Source organism: Alligator sinensis, unplaced genomic scaffold (genome assembly GCF_000455745.1).
Source record: "Alligator sinensis unplaced genomic scaffold, ASM45574v1 scaffold1155_1, whole genome shotgun sequence".
NCBI lineage: Eukaryota > Metazoa > Chordata > Crocodylia > Alligatoridae > Alligator > Alligator sinensis.
In genome coordinates this window covers 179,941-190,916 of record NW_005842861.1, presented here as the reverse complement: position 1 = coordinate 190,916, position 10,976 = coordinate 179,941, and the positions used below count along the sequence as shown (strand labels likewise).

General features: G+C 42.9%; 1 protein-coding gene across 5 annotated transcripts in view; it reads left to right on the top strand.

The window, feature by feature from the left end:
- Positions 1-10,970, top strand: part of PDE3A (phosphodiesterase 3A) — a 261,580-nt gene extending 250,610 nt beyond the window's left edge. For all 5 annotated transcript variants that reach the window (XM_025191809.1, XM_025191810.1, XM_014525673.2 and 2 more), the window contains 2 exons: positions 2,161-2,401; positions 10,045-10,970. In XM_025191809.1, coding sequence (XP_025047594.1) covers positions 2,161-2,401; positions 10,045-10,292 — 489 coding nt within the window. In that variant the 3' untranslated portion in view covers positions 10,293-10,970. The remainder of the gene's footprint in view (positions 1-2,160; positions 2,402-10,044) is intronic.
- The last annotated feature ends 6 nt before the right edge of the window (positions 10,971-10,976 follow it).

The window sequence follows — 10,976 nt, the reverse complement described above, 5'->3', positions numbered from 1 at the left end:
TTCCTGCTGCTGCCCCATGTCATGTGGAAAAGGAGTAAGAGAAACATTTGCCAAGCTTTCCTTCACATGGGAACAGTAGCTTGTCCATAGATACATGGGGCTTTTTTCATTTTAAAAAGCAAATCACACTGTACAAGTGTGCTCAGCCACCATCTCCTTAATTTTCTTCTAGGAAATGTTTTTCTTTTTATTTGCTGACCTGAGTATAACTCACCTGAAGAGGTGTAGTCATTAATCCTGGTGATGATCACAACTCATCTTCAGGCTGTGGTGACCCTGAATGCTTATGAAAAAGCCACCAGTCAAATATTATATGACATGACTCACCTTGGATCTATCACAGCTGATGGCATGAACAGTACGTGTTCTAGTTCACTAAAGGCAGCAACATCATGAAGATTTTTTACAAGTGCTGAAAAGAGATCAACAGAAGTGTTGTTTGCTATCTGGTCAAAACAGCTGAAGAACAAACACTTTGTATGACCAGTTCACTGCCATCCTTAGGAGCACACTTTAGGATTGTTAATGCTGTTCTCATCATTTATTTGACATAACTTGTAAGTGAAAAATTCGTTTATTCTCTCTGCACAGTGATTAAGGTGATACTTTGTTACTGTAGTTTTCAGTATTCCTTTTTTTGCTAATTATAAGAGGTGCTTGATCAATGCAGTTTATGCCTGAAAAGTCACACTCTCTCGCTGCTTTATGCACTGTGCTTACTAGTTGATCCTTTGAATAGCAGTAATTGCCACAGCTACCTGATATACAGCGAAGACTTTTTTTCCTTCAGACCTTGCTGTGGACACAGGGTAAAGCTACAGCTGAGGATCTGGCTCTTTGATAATCTCTTGTGAACGGGACACAGTAACATACAGTGTGCAATGTAGTAGAGTATATTCCATGAAAATAATATTCTGAGAGTGCATTCACTTTAAAAAACCAACATATTTTGCTTTGAAGATTTAAATAACTGAGACTTTTTAAAAATCATAAAACCCATTCAATATTGTTGCAATACCTTTAATAGTTTTTTTTTTCTGTGTGCTTGACCAGCTTTGAGACAGACCAATTAGATCTGTGCATTTAGTAACAAAAATCAAAGAATGCACTGCGTGATATCTGGAACAATAAACCAAGCTCTTAATTAAAATTTGAAAAAGGGCTATTTAATTGGTTCAATAGTCCATTTCCCTGACAACTTCTTACCTTGAAATTGGGATATGATGTTGAAAGGTGGAGAAAGCTGCCATGTCTGGTTAATTCACTTGTTAATTTAGGAAATTTCAGTTTCCTGCTAATGATCAGAAGGAGGAAGCTTTGACATCAGAAACTTGATAGTTGAGTGTTGTGTATGCTTTGTAAAGAAATGTGGGAATGGTTGTGTGTCCCCCTTGTATCAAAAGAGCGATTACTCAGATACCTTCTCCATGATTCTTGGTGAAACAAATTCAGCCCTCAGGTAAACTACGTGGAAATTGATCCTGGATCTCCAGTTAGGTCATACTTTAAACTTTCTTAAATTGTATAGCTGTGTTAGGTTCTATAACAAGTTATATTCATAATCACTTGTTAATTTATTATAGGAGTAAGTCCTGAAGTCTATATTCACACAAAACTTTCACTGATAAAATGTGTTGCCCAGCTTATTGATAGTACAGCTTGAAAAAGAAAAGGGCTAGATCAGCAGTTTAAGCATTACTCTGAAACATTCAGTCCTATCCACATAGAATTTAACGGCTAGCAGTAAGGAAGACAGGTTAATAATGATTATAAAACCACAAATTTCAGAGATACATTTTCAAAAATAACCCATTGTAAGAAAGAAGGAAATGTCATTTTCAGGTTTTCATGATACAATATAAATATAGAGAGAGGTGGACACTGTTACAAAGTTCTTTACTGATATGCTTTTAAATTCTGGGTTTACCTCAGTAAAATATCTATATAACTGTGTTTAGTAGTTTAACAGGCAGATGAAATTCTGTTCTGCTACCCTCAGGCTGCTCTTCTGTAAAATAAAAAAAAAAAGTAAAAAAGATTTCACAGCTGATTTATTTCCTTGTTATAATCTGCAGTTGCATTTGAGCTCCCATTACTTTTTTTACCCACATATGTGTTTCATTTATCACAGAGAAGTAATCAATTTTTCCTCATCTCCAGGGTGATGAAGAGGCCAGTCTTGGCCTTCCTATTAGTCCTTTCATGGATCGCTCAGCTCCTCAGTTGGCAAACCTTCAGGAATCTTTCATTTCTCATATCGTGGGACCACTATGTAATTCCTATGACTCAGCAGGGCTGATGCCAGGGAAATGGGTGGAAGATAGTGATGAATCAGGAGACACAGATGAGAACGAAGAAGAAGAAACAGGAGAAATGGAAACATGTGAAAACTCTGAATCCAGTATGTGTTTTGCTTCTCCTATTTTTAATAGGGATGATTTCATATAGTAGGTTCCTCTTAACCAAAAGCTGAGTAATCTGATGATAAAAGCACCTGACTGTGTTTAGCTTGAACCTCTCTGAGACTGAGCTAGCAAAGATGTCCCATGTGAAGTTTAACAGGTACCTAGTCATTTTGTGAGTGGAGAGACTCCCAAAGCTTCAGGACCGACACTTTATTGGTGCTCATTTACCTATTTGCATCTTGATTTTTCAGTTGTCTATTGTCAGGTTCTTAATCCTATATCTGGTATTTTTTAACTGTTGGTTATTAAGGATTGTAATTATTTCACCAGTGAAAGATGCGAGAGGGAGAAGATCTTCAGAGAAGAGGTCACTTAATTCCATTTGTTAGTAAAATAATTAGCATAGTATGGTCCAATCCTTTATTGTAGCTTCTAGGCACTGCTACAATATAATTTTTTGCAATCTATAAATAATTGATCAAAAATATTTTTATTGGCAGTGGACAAGGAAGCAGCTTCCTTTACTGATGCTAGCACTGTGCATTGATATGCTAAAACACTCTAGGTTCAGTAACTGATTTAAGTTACAGAGCTCAGAGAATTTCAATGTCACTTGACCCTCTGGACAATTGATAAGTAATGCTTATGAGCTCAAAATCATGTCTGTCCTCCAACTGTAATATCAGATATAGTTGTGTGTGTGTGTGTGTGTGTATGTGTACGTACATGCTTGCACATGTGACTACATACACGTACATATAATACATTAATATGACTGTCAGCACCGTACCTAGACTCCTGGTGGCCCTGGGCAAACTTTTAGCATCGCGCCTCTCCCCCCACCCCTTGCCAGAGATAATGATGATAATAATAATTTTTAAATTGCCATTTTTGGGCCCCCTTTCTGTCTGGGCCCTGGGCGGCACCCAGTTTGCCCATGCCTGTGTCCAGCCCTGCTTACTGTGTCTATTCTCATTTATGTAAATGTCTAGCTCACTTTTGGAATCCTTGTTGGTCTTTCTTCACATCCATAGCAAGCCACTCAAGTTGTCAACGATGTCCTCATGGCTAAGCTGGGGAACTGTGGCCTTGGTCATCTTACAGTCTGATGGCTAGGTAGCTGGCTACGGGGTCAGACCCAAAGAGTACTAGTTGACAGGAGCAAATCAGTGAGATGTAGGGTGACCAGTGGAGTCCCTCCGGGCTCGATATTTGGGCCTGCACTCTTTAACATCTTCTTTAATGGTCTGGAATCAGGAATCAGATGTGAACTGGCAAAGTTTGCAGATGACGCCAAATTATGGGGGAGGGCGGTCACACTGCAGGACAGGCTGGGGATACAGGCCGACTTGGGCACACTCTCCAGGTGGGCTGACCAAAACCTGATGGCCTTCAACGGAGAGAAGTGCAAGGTGCTGCACCTCAGTAGGAAGAACCCTCAGCATACTTACAAGCTGGGCAGTGCTACACTCGCTAGCACCGCAACCGAAAGAGACTTGGGGGTCTTGATTGACCACAAGATGAATATGAGTCAATGCGATGCTGTGGCTGGCAAAGCAAACCAAACTCTGGCGTGCATCTACTGATGCATCTCAATCAAAACCAGGGTTGTCGTCCTCCAACTTTACTCAGCCTTGGTGAGGCTGCAGCTGGAGTACTGTGTCCAGTTTTGGGCCCCCCACTTCAGGAAGGATGTGGAAAAGCTTCAGAGAGTCCAGAGGAGAGCCACTCATATGATCCGAGGCCTGGAGGGCAGGCCGTATGAGGAGAGGCCAAGGGATTTGGTACTCTTCAGTCTGGAAAAGAGAAGGCTCTAGGGGGACTTGGTAGCAGCCTACAATTATATAAGAGGGGTACATCAGGAGCTGGGAGAACAGCTGTTCACCAGAGCTCCCCAAGGAATAACAAGGTCTAATGGACATAAACTCCAGGAAGGCCAATTTAGACAAGACATAAGAAAAAAATTCTTTACGGTGCACGTGTCCAGGGTCTGAAACAGACTCCTCCCAGAGATAGTGCAAGCACCTACTCTGGACTCTTTCAAAAAACATTTGGATATTTTTCTTGCTGGGATCACTTTATCCCAGCTGACTTCCTGCCTATGACGATGAGGTCCCTTCCAGCCCCTAATGTCTATGAAGTTGATTGTGTTGGGAAAGGGGGGAGTTGTTCGTTTGTTTTGCCTTTTTTAAAGAAAAATGGTATTTCTTGTCTTGTTCTATGTTTGTTGTCTTTTTGCTTTCATTGACCACCACATTCTTTGTGCACCAGAAGAAAAGGTCAGCAGGAGCACCAAACTTATACTCATCTACTTTGTTCTTCCAAACTGTGTGGAACTGTCAGCTCCTCCTGAACATTCCCTAATGTCATCTTTATTTTTGATTAACCTTAAGTGTTTTCTATTAATTGTAGGGTTTTTTCCCCACATGGTTAACAAAGATGTTAGAATTGGCCCAAGTACAGGACCATTGGTCACTGTTAACTCTTGACACATTTAAAATGGGCCTTTAATTCTGACTCTTTTTTCAGGCTGAGGTTATGGGCACACAACCAACTTCCAGCAAGGGGAGCTAGGATGTGAAAATGTGGTAAGCTACCTTACATTTACCACAGGACAAAACCAGGCATTTATGAAAAGGCAGTGAACGACTACAAGTTCACACCTTAATTTACCTTGCTGTAACTTGTTCATATGCCCATATCCTTGGTTGCTAGTCTCTTACCACATGGCTAAGTATAGCCTGTTGTAAAGAACTATGTCAAAAACTTTGAAAGTTCAAATAAAGCTTTCCTGCCAGATTTACTTTATCTTATATATTATTAACATGCTTGGAGGACTTTAGTAGATTAGAGGTGTACAGTTTTCCTTCACAGAAGCTCCGCTGTTTTGGCCTGGTATCCAAGTCTGTATTCCGTTTTTAGCTATCCATCAGTTTTACGTGCATTGCAATATTATTTCCTAGTGTATAGGTCTCTGGAGCACACATTAAAAATAAAGAGGGATCCTACATTTGCTACTTCAGGACTGACATTGTGTTGGTTCTCATGTTTAATAGATGGTTTGACTAGGAGATCACATACACTTAAGATCTTGAAGCTGTTTGAAGCATTCACCTCTGGGTCTGGAGACTTGTTTTTTTGAACTAATATACGTTTTATTTTGATCTCCCACATCTTTAATGAAAAGCACAGATGTAGTGTAAATATGTCATCAGCATCCCTTGTCTGGACATGGCCCCGTTTAAGTTTACAAATTCCAGTTAGATCTCAGTTCAGCATAAGCTGAAAAGATTCAGATGTCTCGTGTTATCAGTGTGAGTTAAGCATCTAATTTGCCCACATGCATCAGATCTACAGAGCTCTTTGGAAGATAATGAAAACCTTTTTGTAAATAAAGTATCTTTTTAAAAATAGGAGGAGAAAAGAAAGCTTGCAGAAAGCTTGTAATTACAGTCAGACAATTAACTGGAATGTTTTAGATAAACAGACTCATTAAAGACTAAATACTGTATTGTTTGACCTGAAAACCATTGCTGTAGCATATAAACAAGCAATTTTTTTGTTATGTCTGACTTCCAGAAAGTCCTGCTGTGAATATTAGAGTTAGACTGGTTCAGTCTTTATTGGTTCAAACAAAAATCTCAAGCCACAACAAATTCTTTGTGATCTCTGCTGAGAGCTGCAAGATTTTGAGTCACCTAGGAAACCTAGGATAGAATGTTCTAATATGGTGTGTTGGAGGAATAGAGGTTTCTTATTAGTATTAAAACTGAAGTTCCCTACAGGGAACCAAGAGCTTTCTAATGAAGGATTGAGCTGGATTTGGACTGTGGTACAGTGAAAAGCTCTTTGTTTCCTGTTCAAAAGCTTCAAGGACTAAACATTTTGGATCCAAACATAGACATATTTTAGGCCACCTGCAAAATCTAATCTACGCAAATGTATTTGGCACAAAACATTCTTCTTTGTCACTTTGTTTTCAAAAGAATTATTGGAGAGGTTTATTTTTTTTAAGTGCTACAACTGCCATTGCCACTATTAAGGATTAGGGAAAGCCTTCAGAATTTGTTGCGATAGGAATTTTAACTATCCAAATTCTATTGCCCTCAGCGTATAGGACAGTCTCTACATTAACAGACAGCTACGTTGGGTCAGCAAAATGATCCTGGCACAAGCAACTTTGATGTGGGGTACAATGAAAAGTAAAAAGTACTAGTAGGTTGGTGTTTAGAACCCAGGAGGAACAAAATTCCAAGGCTATGATGTTATTGGCTATATTTCATTATATTAAGCATCCAGATAGTCCATCAGTTTTAGAATTCAAATGTCATAACAACAACTGTACAGTATAGTGCATGTAGATAAAACCTACATCTGGATTTTTCACTCATGTTATTCGTAATCTGTTAAATTCAGCTACATTTTGATAATGGCGTACTGTGTCCTTGGTCTTTGGGAGGGAAGGGACATAAGTAGGGACCTTCCAAATTCATGGCAGGAGTGGAGTGCATGGCAGCTCCTTTAATTTTAATCAGGAAAGCCAAGGTGGCAACCGAATTTAGGTTAGCCACGGGAGTCGAGGGTTATAAGAAGTCCTTCTTTAGGTATGTAGGCAGTAGAAGGAAAACAAATGGATGTGTGGGACCCCTGCTCAACACCTTTGGACAGCTGGTAACCAACATTCAGGAAAAAACTGAACTCTCTCTTAAATGCCCACTTTCCTTCGGTATTTCACCGGACCAAGGGGAAAGACAAGCGAGATAAGACTCATAGGGGGTGTCATTGTGAATGAGGCTCAGAAGTGCCAGGAGAGGGAAGAGGCACTGCAGAGGATGCAGAAGGAGCTGACAGTGTGGATGTCAAGGCCCCCCAGAAGTCAGCACAGTATGGCCTGAGGAGCCGTGTAACAAGGATGGCCGTGTTATCCTAGGGCCCCTCGACCATGCCAATTTATCCCCATGGGCACCCTCTTTTCTCACCCACCACATCTTGATGAAAATATAATATAGGGAGGCTGCCTTCACGTCCGGTTGGACACAGTCCTGATGGACTTCCCTGAACCCCATGGGTCCCCAGACCCCTTGTGGATCCGGTTTCAAAGTAGATGTTTCAGGACACCCCAGCTTATGGGTTATATGTGTGGCTCCAAACCGCACCTTTACCATGCCCCAAGCCTTGCAGATGGTATACACACAACATCCCTCCGAAGCCTTGTTTTTACTCACCTCGGGTTGTCACTGGGCTTTGTGTAGCCCTTTCTGTTTCTGCACCCCTCAGCACTGGGCTCTCCACAGCCCTGTTTCTGCGCCCCTTGTGCCATGCCCTCTCTGGAGCTGGGGTCTGCGCACCCCTCGTTCCATGCCCTCTCTGGCGCCGGGGTGCCCACACTGCCGTGGGCCCCCAATGAGGCCTCCTCCTTCCCCAAATAGCCTCTCCCAAACCACCGGTTATTATGAACAGCAAACAAAACATAAGCCCCTGGGCTATAACATAACACATAAGCTCCCATCATTTTCCACCCCTTTAAAAGAATCAAAGTTTGCCCCAGGCATTCCCAGAAGCTTGACTCACCCTCAGGCCTCTTCCCCTAGCTCCCTCTAGGAGGGCTCCTTCCCACTTGGCTGCTGGCAGCAAACTGCCCTCCCTAGTTCCAGCCTGGGGATTTATAAGGGCCCAGGGCCCTGCCCTTTCCAGTTAGCTGACAGGTGCAGGTGCAGGCTAATTTGCTCTCTAGCCTGTTGCCCTGATAACCTGCACCTGGGCTTCTGGCTATCTCTTCGGGCTCTCCCCAGACAGTTTCTGCTTTTCTAGGAGCAAACACTTCAGTGCCCTGCGACAGAGGGCATGCCAGGAATGGCAGCCTTCCTACTATGGATGCTGAGTGGGTGCAATACCAAGTAGAAAAGCTAGACATTTATAAGTCAGCAGGACCAGATGGACTCCATCCAAGAGTGCTGAAGGCGCTGGCTGAGGTCATTGCGGTACCCCTGGCAGAGCTCTTTCATAATTTGTGACACACAGGGGAAATCCGTGAGGACTGGAAGAGGGGCAACATTGTGCCCATCTTCAAGAAGGGGAAGAGGGAGGACCCAGGCAACTATAGGCCAATCAGCCTGACCTCTATCCCAGGGAAAATCCTGGAAAAGCTCATTAAAGTATCTATGTGCAATACGCTCATGAAAAGTAAGATTCTGAACAACAGCCAACATGGCTTTGTCGCGGGTAGGTCTTGTCTTACCAATCTCAGCTCCTTCTACGACCAGATCTCTCGCCACCTGGCCATGGGAGAAGAGGTAGATGTTATATACCTAAACATGCAGGGAAACCTGAAAAATAAAAGGAGCCTCCACACACCCCACTGCTCACTCCTGATCAGCAGGGAGGTGAAAACTCTGGTTTTAAATATGGTGCTGTTTTTGCTTCCTGACCAGTTTGTCACACACAGCATGGCTGCCAGGGCCCCTCGGCTAATCAGCGCTGAGTGGCAAAAATGGCACTATATTTAAAACTCGGTTTTTTGCCTCCCCACCAATCAGGAGTGAGCAGCAGGGCCCCACCACCAATGAACAGTGACAGGGTGTACAGGGGAACCTGCAAGATTAAAAGAGCTGCCACACACCCCACTCGCACTGTGAATTTGGTAAGTCCCTAGACATAACAAACAAATGCTGCTGTGTTTACCCATGGGGAGATCGTACCTCTTGCTACCATTGCACTACTCTCTTCAGAGCAGACATGAAGCATAAAAATAAGAGGATTTTGTGAAGTAGCAAGTCACATATCCAGGAAGAGTTTGAAGTGGCTGAGTCCGAACCTGGCAACACTTAGCATCAAAAAGGAGTGCTTGAATGTGTTAGGGAAGAGGTTGGCAACATAGAGCCCACAGGCCACATCTGGCCTACAAAGCTACTGGATCCAGTCCATGGAATCTCAGAGCTTTGCCTGTGCCCACACTGGGGCTGAACAGCAAGGAGCGGCACCAGGGCCAGGGATTTGGAAGCTGTGCCAGTGCCACTTCGCCCTACTCCTTTCCCCGTCCCAAGGCTGTGACATGACTATAGTGTCCAGTTGGAGGGGAGCTGCACCAGAGTGGAGATTGTGGCATGAGAGCAGTGAAGGGTGAGGAGGTGAAGTTGTAGTGCTGTGGAAAAAGCTGCCAGCTACTCGTCTCCAGTGTAGTTCCCCTTTGGCCAGAAGCTGTTCTTGCACTGCAGCTGGGGAACGGGGCTGCGAAGAGCAGAGGCAGAGGCACTGGGAAAGCCCCCCTGCCACTGATGGGCTGCTGAAGCCACGCAGCCCATGCCAGACTGGAGTCAGGTTGTCTCAACCCATGTCTTGAGAAAGGTTGCCAGCCCCTACCTTAAGGAAAGTGCTCTCTGCTGTCAGTTGCATACCATTAAGTGCTGGGTGTCTCTGAGCTATATAGCATCCCAGTCAACATATGCTTTGTTGGACACACAGCTGGGACTTAAGATGCGTGGAGATCTGTTTGTTTTCTTTGGAGTTGTAGGCAGGGCTTTTTTAAATAACTTTATTTTCAAGAGTGTGCAAATAGACAATGACGTGCAGTCTATTGTTCTTCCTCACCCCACAATCATCCCCTTGTCGCAAGAAAATCAATTCATCTTATATTTTACAGGAAAGAAAAAATTCAAGCGGAGGAAAATCTACTGCCAGATCACTCAGCACCTGCTTCACAACCATAAAAGGTGGAAGAAAGTAATTGAAGATGAAGAAAGGTTATCAGGGAGAGAAAAGCAAGGTGTAGACCAATCTACACTGCACCAATCCTCAGAACAAATTCAGTCCATCAGGGAAGAAGAGGAGGAGAAAGGGAAACCCAAAGAGGAGGAAGAAGAGAATACAACTATTGAACTGAAACAATGACAATATTTTCAGCAGTATTTTAGACAAAAGGACTTGTGCACAGACTCCTTTTCCAAGCCAGCACAACGTTTAGACACAACACTGTAGAAATATGGGATGATGCATCTACAACTGTTTAATTTGTTTCTGTTTCCTTTTTATGGTGAGGTACATTGTTTAAACTCCTCTGCTCAAGGAAGCTTTCACACTGCAACACCGGCTTTTACAGACATTCTTAAAGGGGTTGGGAGGGAGGGGGATGGAATTATATACATAGCCAGAATTATTGGCTGTGCACTTCAGCAAAATACATTTAATTATATATTATGGTCACTGTGATATTACAGAAGGAAGTTGTCAGCGGAAATGCTGCTTCTAAAGCACATTTGCAGTTAACTGTAAGGTACCTGTTAAGTAGCTTTTGCTCTTACTGCTGAAGGCTAAAAGTTCCAAAGCTTTATCAGAATGCTGATACATCCTGCCAACATATATGTGTGTGGGGGCATGTGTGTGTGTTTGGGTGGATGTAATATATTATAATGTGGTGTGAGTTCTTATTAGACTGGTATAGCACATGGCTCAAGACATGTGAACAAACAGAAGGCCCCAGGTTTAGGAAATTTGTGCCAGTTGGAAAGTGGAGCCCTTTGTAAGGCACTCTGATTTTGCAGTAACTCCTGAAGTCTCCTTTCACATTCTGGCTGC